Here is a 14079-nt window from a genome sequence, read left to right as displayed (position 1 = left end):
TGAGGACTCAAAAGTTTATGCTGACTTCTGACCCCAACAACTTTTCTATATGTGGCTTTATGATTCCTCAGCTTCACTGTGATCGTGTTGGATTAGTCACAGGGATTCACAAATGGAGTATCTCCTTATGCCAAGCTATACTAGGGGTAGAATGACTCACTTCTCCAGCCCAAGCAATCCATATACTCTTCCCTAAAAGGGCATCATGACCTCCCCTGTAGCTGCAGCGCTGACTGACCTCACTCTAGGTGAAGAAAGAAACAGCACACACCTAAGATATTCTTCCCATTTACTGCAGTCAGAGCAGTGTGCTCATCAGTATTACAACCCAAAGTACATATCTTATAAATCACTTGGAAACAGCATCCTTTATGAGGAAACTCTGCATACACGCTACATGTACATCCTAAGAGCCTTTTGCTCTTTGTAGGTTGTGACAAACATACCTTCCACATACTCCATAACCATGCACAGATGGCGCTTGGTCTCAAAGGAGCAGAACATGCTGACTACAAAGGGGTTCTCAGCAAACGTCAAGATATCTCTCTCAACAAAAGCCTGCTGGATCTGGTTTCTCAAAATTAGGTTCTGTTTGTTGATCTTCTTCATGGCAAAACGTTGACGGGTGGTCTTGTGGCGCACCAAATACACCGCTCTAGAAAATCACATACCAAGAGGAAAAGTTCCATTTTCTGTCTGAACCATTTAAAAAAAACAGTGGATGGTAACTCTTTTGGATGGATCCTGATTGACTTATCTGTGATTCCATAAAATCTCATCTCATTGCCAATCTCTCCTAGAAAAAGAGGAATGCCACAATGCTTCCTTCCAAAAGCTACTCTGCCTTTTGGAATTCTGGAGCATTTTTGTGGACATGACTAGGAAGAAGATATTTCAGGCACAAATGTCATGAACTTCTTTAGGTATCAGTGCAATGGGGCTTGTATTTTTCAACACTATAGTCACCATTTCACTAAAAAAAAAAGTCCAAAAATGTACGAAATCAGCATGATTTTGTTCCAAACTCCATAAAATTAACTTGATACAACATTGTCACCAGGGATTTCCTTCAGTATCTCTTACATTTCTATCATTTGCAGATCATTAGATTCCTGCACATTAATAATACAGTTTGCAAATAAAATTTTCATCCAGTTTGCCTGCCTGATTGAATCAGTACTTGCTTCCTTCTCTCTGGAGTATATTACATTTAACATGGTATTTTGTCTCACAAGCAGCTGACTATAAAACACACCCCAGCATGAAGATAGGAATGAGTAACAGCAAAACTACACCTCTCCTCTTTTTTTTTTTTTAATTTATGTTTAAACCATGGAGGCTATGCAGATACATGACTGAAAACATACAAAAGCTTCTTGTCTAAAAACATGGAACTTCAACATGCTCCATTGTGTCTTCAAAGACCAAAAAATACACTTTTTCCATTGTTTTTAAAAAAGCTGCTGTTAACTATGCACTCACTTCAACAAAATACTCAAGCACATGCTTAAGTTCGGTTGTTATTACCTACTGAATCACTGCTCTTAGTAATGGCCTAATGAATATCCCTGTAATTAATTATGAACTGCAAAGAGTCAGGAATAATCTTTAAAATTCTGGATAGGTTTGTACAGCTAGTTCAGATTTTAACTGAGCAGCGACTTCATCCTGGATTCTTTAATGAATAACAAAATCCAATAGCACTCTTACAGCATTACATATTACAGCAGATTTGCACCAATGTAATTTTGGCATTGATTTTAGCATTTCAAGAGCTCACAAAAAGCCACAAATATATCATACATGGAAGAATGGAAAACTATAAACAAAGCCTCCCTCAACATTCCTGCTGTTTGAGTGAGTCACCAGTAACATTTGCAACTACAGAATGTTACCTTCATGCACTCAGGTAGCCTTCATACAAAGAGAAATCACCGGACTTAAATACTCAACATGAAAGGAAATTCAGGCAGGGGAGTCTTGATAAACAGTAAGTAAGTGGGTACAAAATAATTTTCTCAGACTCTTGAAACTGCCTTTTTAAAAAAAACATTGTTTAGGAAATGTCACAATAAATTAAGGGGGTGGGTGTCAGTTCAGCACAATGTTAAGGCCGTCACAGCCAGGAACTACTTCCAGGTACGGGGGTATAGGATAAGAAATCCAGAGCACATAAAAGAAATAGCATCTTGCATAAGAACACAGAAGACATCACACGTGTGGAACCAAAGACCTCTACAAAATTTGTTTATACTTTGGACCCAACAAAATCGTTTTACTTCCTTAGCTTTACTATAATCCTTTGCTGGGTAGAATGATAGTAGTATTTTCTTCTAAAGCCTAAAAAGCCTTACCCATAAGCACCATTACTGATCAGTTTAATAGTTTCAAACTCTTCTTCAGATGGAGTTTTCTTTGACTGGACGGAGGCTCCACGGCTCTGGGGAAAGAAGACAAAGAAAAGGAAATACGGAGAGCAGGAACAACTTCATTCTATATGCCACTTCTTATTGTTCATTTCTTCTTTAAGCATCATTCATCCAAACTCAACCCATTTCTAAAGCACTGGAGGCCTCAGCTTTAGGATAACTGTCTGTATTCCCAGAAGCCCTGCAGATTCCCTCCACAGGTATTATCATGCTAAGTCAGTGGGCTTGGACCTTTCAGTATTATTTAAATACAAATAAACCAAACTACAGATCTTTGAAAATTAATGAGTTATAGAACTAGGTTTTTCCAGCAGTTGGTACTAAAGTCATCTCTCTTCAATTCTCATCATGTTTTACAAATGCAAATATAGTTTCTCCAAATGATTCTTATGAGCAACTTGAAGAAACATCAACAAAATCTGATGCTAATGCCTGTTTGCATCTTGAATGATTTCACCTCCACACTACTGAGATTTGCACGTTTTTAGAAGTGTACACTTTCGCTTTCATGCGTGCTTTTGAATGTCAGCACTTTTCTTTTAATTAAAATTACTTTGCATTATCATTAATTCTTTATTGCAGACTACCTCTTTGCAGAGAAAAAAAAGCGCCAGACAGTATTGAGTGTATTACTGCTTTACCTCGACAGAATCATCTGTCTCAGGAGTGTCTGGGCTGTCATAGCTATTCAGCTGGGCCATTTCTGAAAAGAAAGAGGAGAGATTACTCCTAATGATCTCAATCAAACACTATTCTCTTTGTTTGTACAAGACAAACAGCATTTCAATAGGTGCTCGTAGATTATGAAGGACATACTTCCCCCCTCCATAAAAAGTCACCCCAATTATACAGTGCTAACCTTTAACATCCTGTAAGCTGTAGGCAGTCTTTTATATAGAGACGAATATAATTAATTGTCCTAATCTCAGTATCACTTATTCTAGATGGTTTCTAAAATAAGCAACAAATGCAAGTTAGGGGAAACCACTGGCTAGGTAATGTTAAACCTATTCTGTGCATATTGCCCCGTGGCACCTCTGTACTCCAGAAAAGAAAAAGAATTACATTTCATACAACCTCTCTCCATGAAATGTGTCTGAGTCTGCAAAACGCTGAGTAGCAGCTAACTGTGAGAAATGCAGTTAGTTTAGGCAACTCAGCTGTCTTAGGAGATGCTATAAACTTTGCAGAACCAAATCCTACATTAACTACTGGTCTCTGAACAGACATCACTGACATTTCTGGGTGCCCTCCTTACAGAAAGGAAATAAGGCACCTTGACATCTCCACACATTTCTAAAGAAAATTTGACTTTAGTAAGGGGAATTAGTGATGGAAAGGTTCTCTCCCATGACAGGGATCAAAGAAAATTTCCCTTTAATGTCAGATTTCAACAAATGCTATTAAATTGCATTTAGCAATCTTTGGTAGAAATTTTCCCAAAGTGCTCTGCACTTGAAGTCAACCTGTCACTGTCACTCGGGTAAACACCATACAAGTTAAACTAGACCTATCCAGACTACTAATTTATGCTAAAATTATGCTCTCTTGAGGAAACAAAAAGTACGGTTCAATCGCTGAAATATTCTGCAGCAATCTCCAGTCTCTGTCACACTTTCTATTGTTGCTGAGCAAGCCATGTGTGCTCGTAAAACTTGTCATAGGAGAGAGTCGGTTAGCAAAGTGCCAGACAGAAATATTAACTCACAAATTCCAAAGTCAGGATCTTCTGGGGCTCTCTACATTTCCAACATATTCATGTTACTGTTTGCAATTCTGGGACCTAGCAGAAAAGCTGTTACTTTCTCCTAAAACATTACTCATACAGGGCTCGAAAAGCACTGTAACCTCACAAACCTCATCAGACTTGGATTTAACAGGTAAAAAGCAAATTTTTATGACTTCTTAAAAGTGTACGAAATGTTGAAGTGCAATATCCAACGTTTCTAAAAGCTGTAAAGAGTAAAGTAAATCATCTTCATCACAAACCAGACTTGCTCTGAATATCAATTCATGCTAACTATCATAAACTTTCTGGGAAAATATCTTTTGGGAACAGGAATAAAAACTTTTATAACCAAGAGAACTCCCGATTAACCGATGTTATGTTTATAATAGATCTACTTTAGAAAATTCAGAATATATAAGCTCTTCATTGAATCATGCATCAATATTGCTGCTATTCTCACATGAAGTACTCAGCAGACAATGCAGCGAGGCACTCTTCCTCCTACTCTGATGACACACCATGTTGGGTATAATTTAGTCTTTTCGGTTTCACTGCTATGTAAGATGTAGAAATACAGACATCTCCACTCAAAAATCCTCACTAGTCCTGGCTTCTCATGGAAAGCCACAACTTTTCCCAGAGAAGACAACAAATGAGGTGACTGAATCCTTTCCAACTCACTAGCACTCTGGCAGCGGCAGAAGAGAAATAGTAAATTTACTTTTACTGCCCAACAGCCCTGAGAAAACAGTTAAATCATAAAGCCATTTTCTATCTTTTTTTTTTTTTTTTTTTTTTTGCTATAATACAGGGAGACATTATTAACACCATAAGTAAAGAACTGTCACTTCTGATGCACGGTCCTTAACTGAGCAATGCTCCTCTGAGATGTGGGGATGGAAAGGACAGTCTGGAACTTGACAGCAAACAGGAAAATAAAGAAGAATGGCCTAGAAATTAAACTAATTAAAAAAAAAAAAAGCTCCTTGAGCTTGTGATGACCAGGAGTTAGTGTCTGGGTGTCTGGAGATCTGGTTATCCTCTCAGTAGTGTGGTGAGTATAAAACTGGAGCTCTCACCCTCCAGGGGATCCCTGGTGAGTCCCAGCTGGCTGATAATGTAACGAGGAATGTCACACTTAATTCCTTGTCCTTCCTTGGCATGGCCTTCTGCTGCTTCTAACAAGTGGTAGAACTCTTCAGGATCAAACTCCTGGAGCAAAGCGGTGAGACAGACAGAGAGAGAGGCACGTGATTCAGTTTTCCAATTACAAGATTGCCATATAGGAGAGAGAGAGTGTGGGCTGAATTATCTGGATTCCTTAGAAACTCCCAAAGCTAATTCTGGGCTCAGCAAACAAGGCAATGCATTTCACCCTGCTCTGCAAAAACCATGCACATCTACAGTCTGCTGGCTATATCTCTGTCATTCAGAACATGACAAGGATAGCAGGATCTTTCATGAACAAAAACCAGACTATCAGATAATACGGTCATTACAATGTAAGCATTAACCTGGACCCACAGCTTACTTTTGTCATTGAGATGTCCCAATGAGAGGTCTAAAGAGGGCTGAAGTGTCTTCTGTTCCTCTGACAGGTGAGTTAAGCCAATATGAAGTTCTCCTGCTTTCAAATATCACTTCTAATCAAACTATACACCCATTCACCTCATTTTGTAACTGTCCCAATATTAGAAATCACTAATAGAATGGTTAATAAAATTATTAATCTACCAGCAGAGAATACTTCACCTTCTGTGTAAGAAATACTATTACAGGGTAGGGGGTGGATTATCCTATCAGCTCAGGTTTGGTATATTTGATTTCTAAGGAAAGCAAAGATTATAAGCAGGTGTGATCTCTTTTATTGCACCAATAGATAGAGTTGGAAATATAAAACAACATTTGGGTGCAAGAGCACTGCTGCTCAGAAGCAAGATCACTAAATTACTGTAATTCTGCCCTACAAACCTCATCATTTCCCAGCAAGGAGCAAGATTCTTCCAAAATTTTTTAGTGAAATGTGACCTCATTGGAAGACACTTCAATATTAATGCAAAAGAGTTAATATTTCTTTTTTTTTTTTTAATTAAAAAAGGAAAATCAATTTAATTTCCATGAGAATTTAAAGCTTTCTCTTGAGCACTTTGTGCTCCTTATCTCCTCAGGTGTACGCTCCCAAGGCCCACACTCACCAGGCACTCCAGCAGCCGAGCTGGTCGGGCAATGATGATCATCAGCTTCTTCACCAGTTGGGTAACAAAGGCAACCTCGGAGCTCTCGGATCGCTCGTGGGCCTGTGGAGAGCAACACATCGCATTATGGTCCTAGCAGAGAACTCTTCATTTTTATATGTCAAAGCTCAGTTGCTGTAATTCGGCAGCAAAGACATGACGGAGTCAGGCCAAGCAATGATATCAGCTCACTCAAGGATGCCAAGTTACATATAGCTTTCCCATTCCAACTGACTCTTTTTATCATGCAAGAGCTATTTCAAAGGCTCTACTTGCATTATATCACCAATATGTTATATTCGATATGATGTGGTCTTTTTTTTTTTTTAATGAAAACAGGATTACTGATTTTTTCAATTTTACCTTCCACATGATGCTGAAATCTAGACAATGACCAACAGCTACACCTATTTTCAGGCTGTGCATTCAGCTGGAATTTGAACTACTTCTGTTCATCATCATGAAAATCCTGAACTTCATTTTCTCTCAGTTCCATTTCATAAATCCTGCCTAACAACTCCAGCACTGTACTGAATGCTCCGGTGTACCAAGCACACAAACAAAGCAAAGAATGTATAGAAACCTAATTCAGAGAATTTACTCTTGTCCTCTCCTTTAAATTTACTGGAATTGAGTATAAACTCAGTGCCTAATCTCAAGGGGGGAGGAGGGAGATGTCTTTTTACAAAAATAAATGCATTAAAATGGGTGAAGTAAAAAGCAAAGCCAAATTTGACCACCAACATCCACTCGCCCCCAGTTAACTCCTCTTTTGCTCAAAACCACTATGGTTGCATTAGGAGTCCTGAAGCACAAATAAAAGAATATTTCATTGTAGGGTGATAAAAGATGGTTCCAATTGTGTGAAAAAAACTCCGAAATGAAGTATAGGTTTTTCTTTCCAAGGTCAAAAAATAGGCTTTAGCACAGCTACAAATACAAAGTCCAGAACCCAACCAATGTGCTTACACTGGCAATGAGTCAGTTGTTGCTTATAGGAATGACATTTTATCAACATGCAGCAAGAAACTAAAAGGTTCCTTTAGCACTGTTCATTAACACCATCTAAGGAAAAGACATATATGGTTAAGAAGGCAAAACACACATGTAATCACCTGAAAGAACAATATAACACAGGGAAGTAGAAATTCATAGCTAGGAAAACCACCTAATTGCTAGTTCACCTTCTGAAAACAGCATCAGAGATGCTTCCTGGTTATAACAGTCTTATAAAGAAGAATATTCTGAAAGCATTGAAATAAACTGAGTTTTTTTTGAAATTGTATTTTCTAATTATAAAACAGAAAATAATCAAAATGAAGGTGCTTAGTATTCACTCAGTGCCCCTCAACACGTTATCCAAACTCGTGAGTTACAGTATGAATTCTATAAAGAAATTAATGCTTTCATAGCCGAAAAGCCACTCCAGATCACCAGGGGTTAGCTGCTTTGCAATGAATAAATAAAACATCAACAACTTTGTATTATATGAAACATGAGACATGCAATTGGAAAATCCTTTCCCCCCCTACGTATTATGCAAAAAAAATATATATTTTTAATGGCATCTGTTTATAGTGCTGAAGCAAACATTCTTTTTAATCAAGTCCTTTTGTTTTCTCTCTCTCATCTTCCTCAACTTAGGCAAAATAATTTAAAAATGTAACTAATGTAATCAGGTGTCTGTGATGAAAATGAGAAGCCAGACCATGACTGCCAAATGAGAAAGAAAAGCAAAAGGAAAAAAAACACCAAGACAACAGAGTAGAGGATGACAAAAACAAAACACAACTTGGAACAGCCACTCAGCCATCATCTCTGCACAGCGCTGCTCTTCCAAGATCCGCAGCAGCACTGCCTCTTCTTGCTTCCTTCTCCCCCACGATAGCCTGGACATCCCTACAGACGTCTTGTTTAGCAGCTGTCCCAGCAGCATCCCCAAAGCAGGCAGGGTTATATAGCGCTGCTGCCTCCATGTGTCTTGGTGTGATGCGGGCCACCTCATTAGCAGCTCCCAATGACGACACGCTTGTCTGAAGGTTGGCAGTGTCATTTCAGGGTCCCCCCCTCCCCGCCTCTCAAGGGGAGGGGAGAGGAGCTCAGGGGCTGTGGGAGAAGCTGATGCCATTCCTGCACACATTGCCAGTGACACGTGTATGGGAGGAAGCGAGGGGTAATTTACAAACCGATTCCCTTATCTGAAAGACCCATCCGTCACTAACTGTAGCCACTGGGGCATGAAATTAAAATCACTGTCCTCCCTTGGGGTTTCACGGGACCAGTAACTGGGATATGCAAGTCACAACACTGTAATTGAGCTAATATACAGATGGAAACTAAAACAATAGACCTGCAGTGCCAAGAACCAATAAATTTATACTTAGGCTCATATTAAGAAAGCAATTCCAATCAGAGTATCAATTTTCCAATGTGCAGTATCACTGAACATAGCGTAATACCTTCCTCTTTTTCTTTTGTTGAATGCAGGAGAAACACCTGCAGTCCTTCATTCCCTTATCTCCCAGTGGCTGAGCCAACATAAAGCCATGGAACTTTTGGGTAGTGTTCCTTGTTCTTTGGCATTGAGGCAGTTCAACCAAGAAAACAACTCCTATCACCTTTTTCTTCGAAGGAACTTGAACTCCTGTTCCACCCTCTAACCCAACCCCCATGATAATAGAATCATAGAATCAACAAGGCTGGAAATGACCTCCCAGATCATCCAGTTCAACCATCCACCTACCACCAATACTTCCCCACTAAACCGGGTCCCTTAGTACAACATCTAAATGTTTCTTCAACACAATATATAAATAATCAAACATCCTGTTCTTTCTCATACATTCTTTCTGCTATTTTTCAATAGCTATTTTAAATGTGAAGCGTAGCATCCAAGTTCATGTTTTCCAAAATAAAGAAAATCTATTCGATTTCATTTTTTACTTCAGGATCGTTTCAGTGATGCAATAAGCAATGGCAATGACTAAAAGACAATATTTCACGCTCCAAACGAGAAAGTATCTCATTTGCCATAACTAATGAGATTTGCTGGCATTTTATTACAAAAGCCAAGATCTAAAAACTTTAAAAGCTCTCTGGTTTGGTATATTTAAACAGCTCATTATTTACATATCCAATTACTCTATTTTACAGATGCATTTTCACAACATACAGTAGCATCAACCTGCAACCTATTAAATGGAGTTTTCCTTCTGTGGTTTGAAATTACTGTGTGAATTTCACAGTAAAATTGTATGAAAATCTGTGGGCCTTCCTGATAGCTTCTGAGTTACCGCTACTCACTTCCTTACTGATCAAGCAGTCTCCTTCCCATCTTTTACATTTATAAAAATATACCATAAAACTATAAATCCTACTGCACAGACCATAACACCAAGTGGAGGAGTTCTGGGGTTTCTTTTTGAGATTCCACTTGGTCTTATTTCTGTAGTGTACAACTGTTTCTAGGTCTCCCAGTGACAGTTAATATCTGAGTCTGTGATTTTTGCAAATCCTGTACTTTCGACTTGCTATCTCCTTAAATCAAAGCAGAGGATTAGGAAGATGTTCCCAAACAGAGGTCTGAACCCAGCAATAAGAAATAGCACCAACTCTTCACAACAGCTACAGCATAATATTAACTTCAAAAAATCTCTTAGAATTTATTTTAAAGGAAAAGAGCAATTTTAATGAGTAGCTGAAGCATACTGAGCACACATTAAAACTGTGCCCCCTTGTGTATTTTCAAATGCTTTGAACACCACAAAACACATCGAAGTAGTAAAAAAAAAAAAAAACCCACAACTGGATTAAGTTCAGCTCAAGAAAATCTTTTATGAAAAATTTATAGCAACACTACAAACTGTGGTGTTTTCACTCCTTGAAGGCACTATTGTAATTAATAAGTCATTCAGAGTCTTGAAGTACATGAAAGAAAAGTTCAGTAATTTCCTTCATCTGGATGAACCCAATTTTCATAAATTGTGAAGACTGCCTTTGACTTACTCATATGCATATTTAGCCTTTGTACAAAGATGTACACAGGTGAAGTGACTCGCTCAAATCCGCCCATGGTACATCAACAGCACTTTGAAAGCCCCAGGGCTCCTGACCCCCCTTCCCGCTGCCCTTCCCCTGGAATCGTCTCCTGAAATCAAAGCTCTGCCTTATTGTTTACAGCTTCCATCAACATAATATAATCTACTTCTCAAGAGCACTTACATCCTGGAGAAGTTTCTCCAAGTTTTCCTGCAGCTCATAGAAGTACCGAGAAGTAATGAGACCTTCACGTGATTTATCTAGGCAGTCTCTGGCCAGTTCAATAACTTGATGGTGGATGAAACTTAGGACCCCATCTGCTAATTGCAGCACGTTCTCTGGAGCATTGGATGCAATAAACTCTGCCAGCCGCTCTTCCATCTGTGCTGTGGCCTAAGAGTATGGAATAAAGAGAAATTATTCTTAAAATTTGACTATCCTGAAATCTAAACATAAACAAGTAGGGTTCTAAAATCACATCCTCAATCCCAAAATGCACTAGGCTTAAAAAATAGTCCAAAATACAGTGATGGTGTTTTGCTTAGAAAAAAACATTCCGTAGGCAAAAGCTACATTCACAAGAACAAACAACAACATTTAATCAGGACACGCTTTTTGAAAATGGAAATGACTATAAAAATATCCTGCTTCTGAGGCTGCATTCCTCCCTGGTCTCCAGAATAAGAAAGTGAGATACAAGGCAGCTCTCAGAAATTGCAAGCAAGACCATGAAATCTGAAAATCATCGCCCCAAGCAACAGACAGACAGCAATTCTTTCACTGTGGGCCTCGATATTCTGTCACCAGAGCAACATCTATTTTTACTATTGGTAAAGCAGAAAGGGAATGGTCATATTGACAGCTCTGGGATAGACGAATGTCTGCACTCATTTCAGTGAGATGTTAACTCTCAAAACTTGATTCCACAGATTTCAATATTCAGCTTCAAAAGAAATAAGCAAAAAAACCTCCAACTTATTTTCATTGCCATCACTTCAGTACTGAAATAGTTTGCTTTTCTGAAAACACAAGTTTAACTTCATTACTTCTCTGGTACCAAAGGCCCCAGTGGCAAACTTTGCTTTTGTCAGAATCTCCAGTGTAATTTGGAATGACTTTAAAAGAAAACATGCATTTCCAATATGTAAATGTAAAGCCTACCAAAACCAAAAAAGTTTGGACTGGTATAAAACAAACTTAATGTAATTATATGGAGAATACTGAGAGAATGTTACTCCACTTTTTTTTAAATTACTGTTCAAAACAGCTGTTTAAAGTACATACAGAAGTAAGCAAAACATCCCTCTTCCAGCCTTGATATGAGTCAGAATTTAAAACAGAAGTCGTGGGTCAGTTTGCCCAGAGGGTTGGTGGATGCCCTATTCTTGCAGACATTCAGGGTCAGGCTGGACGGGGCTCTGAGCACCTGATGGATCTGTAGGTGTCCCCGTTCACTGGAGTTGGACTAGATGGCCCTTAGGGGTTCCTTCCAACTCAAATGATTCTATGATTCTCTGAAAATATATGGAGATGCTGGCCTCAAACAACAAGAGAAACAGATTGAGTAGCCACAGCATGGCCATTCTCCTCGTTCCTGTGCTCATTTATCATGCTAATAAAATCATGAGAAATTCTGTAAATACAAAATACAAATATAAATACACAAAGCCTTTCATACTTTTCCATCCGAATCTATTTTATCTATATTTTTTCCACAGCAGAATTAACACAGAAATTTAGAGAAAGCGGCTTCCAAACTGCACTGCTTGGAAATCAGAGGTAAGACAAGGGGTCCATCACAGTACTACAGATGAACTAAGCTTTGCCACAAGTTCATTGACTGCATTATTCAAAAAGCAATTCCTTACCTTTGGAAACCTTTCTTTGTACACATGGTTCATCATTATTATTTCACTGTCAAAGGAAATTGGGGAGCGACCAGGGCTGGAGGAGAAAAGAAAGTACATCATCATTTACAGGTATCACAAACGGCGCTCACCCTGTCTGCAGGGGGCAGACAGCCAGCTCCTTGCAGCAAACACAAGCCCTAACACACACGCATGGACAGAGTGGTGCACGTGTTACAGGTACGACTGCCACCGCTCGCGATCTCTCATTGCCCTCCAAGGTGACGGCAGCAGAGCTGCACAGAAGTCCCTGTTACCTCCAGACTGCAGTGCCAGGAAGGCATAGAGGGAAGCGCAAAAGGACCCTGAGATGCCTTTGCTGTCCTTTGTCTGCTGCAGCAGGGATGCATGAACAGTGCTATTCAGCTAAATCTCATATATAAATACCATGGCAATAGGAACAGAATGCTTGTATGAAAACTGCACTCCCTTGAGGCACATTACACCACAGATGCATATGCATGTATGCATAGGTTAGCAAGCAACTCCCAAGGCACGCCAAAAAAAAAAGGACGGTAAATCTCAACCAACTGTATTTATACGACTGTTTGGGTGTTTTTTAAAGAAGAGTTGCATCTCATTTCATCACATGTGACGGTACGCAGTGCTCTGACTCATCCCACCACTGAGGGCAGCTGAGTGAGGTAATGCAGATAATCCCCAGCCACGGGATCGCCTACAGCACCTCGTTTTCCTGGTGACGTTGCTTTAGCAATCAGGATGAGTGAAGGCTTCCATTATTTTGCATATTATATGACTACTGTCTTCATGATTTTAAGAGTAATGCGTATTGCTAAGCATATTTTCTCTATGGAAAAACAAAAAACACAACAATACTATTTGAATCAGTTCAAACATCTTAAACTTGTGAAAGATGAATCTCTCTAAATGGAATAAATGCATTTTAAATTCTGAATGCATTGCAGTTCCTACCTTGCTGCTAACCTATTTAGAGGGAAAACGTTCTTTTGGGAATATATATTTACAATTCAGAGAAAATTTAACTCGCTGGCTCACAGAATATGGCAATACCAATCTTGTTTCATGCCCAGTGCTGGAATTCCATGAACTACGTTGTGCCTTGGGTTCATTAAGTTTCATTCCTCAGCTTGAGAAAATGCAGTTTGGCCCAAATATCTCATTGGACACATATGTTACAAGAGAAAATCCAGTCTGGGTGCTCCATGGTTACTCGTGCCAAGTAAAAAACATTTTCATTAATATATATATTTTTAAGAGAATGTATGTCTTAGCTTGGTAGATAGCTGGTGTTTTTGTTTTGTTTTTTTAATAAAAGAAACATTTTCTTTCTAACAAAGCCTACATTTACATTCATAGAGACTATGCAACACAATAAGCACTACATATCTTATTTAGAAGCAAATTTCCCCACACATTTAGCCAACCGCATTTATTCTTCTTCCTCTAAGCCCAAACACACCAGCAAAAACACACACTTGTCTCCTGGCAGTTCATTTGGAGCAAAACATTTTGGTGAAGATATTCAAGGAAGAATTTATTCTTCTGTAATGGATTGTTTCTGTGTGATTTGAGTGAAGTATACACTACAAGGACATACAAACCCTTTGAAACTAACTACAGAAATATGTAGGCACATGCATGCGCCATCTCAATGCTGAAGTAGTGCTACTAAAACCTGTGCATGCTTAACTATTTGCTGTCTTATAGCTAAAATACAACATGATTTTTTTTTTTTGCTTTTGCTTTCAGGACACTTTATT

At 38.8% G+C, this 14079-nt stretch overlaps 1 protein-coding gene across 3 annotated transcripts in view; it reads right to left on the bottom strand.

The window, feature by feature from the left end:
- The window catches only part of MAST2 (microtubule associated serine/threonine kinase 2), a 151287-nt gene that overhangs the window by 21538 nt on the left and 115670 nt on the right, over positions 1-14079 (bottom strand). For all 3 annotated transcript variants that reach the window (XM_021405165.1, XM_021405166.1, XM_021405167.1), the window contains 7 exons: positions 12299-12374; positions 10614-10823; positions 6354-6455; positions 5238-5370; positions 3071-3132; positions 2355-2440; positions 447-655 (listed from right to left, as the gene is read on the bottom strand). In XM_021405165.1, coding sequence (XP_021260840.1) covers positions 447-655; positions 2355-2440; positions 3071-3132; positions 5238-5370; positions 6354-6455; positions 10614-10823; positions 12299-12374 — 878 coding nt within the window. The remainder of the gene's footprint in view (positions 1-446; positions 656-2354; positions 2441-3070; positions 3133-5237; positions 5371-6353; positions 6456-10613; positions 10824-12298; positions 12375-14079) is intronic.

Source organism: Numida meleagris, chromosome 7 (genome assembly GCF_002078875.1).
Source record: "Numida meleagris isolate 19003 breed g44 Domestic line chromosome 7, NumMel1.0, whole genome shotgun sequence".
NCBI classification, from domain to species: domain Eukaryota; kingdom Metazoa; phylum Chordata; class Aves; order Galliformes; family Numididae; genus Numida; species Numida meleagris.
This window is presented reverse-complemented; position numbering and strand designations above follow the sequence as displayed.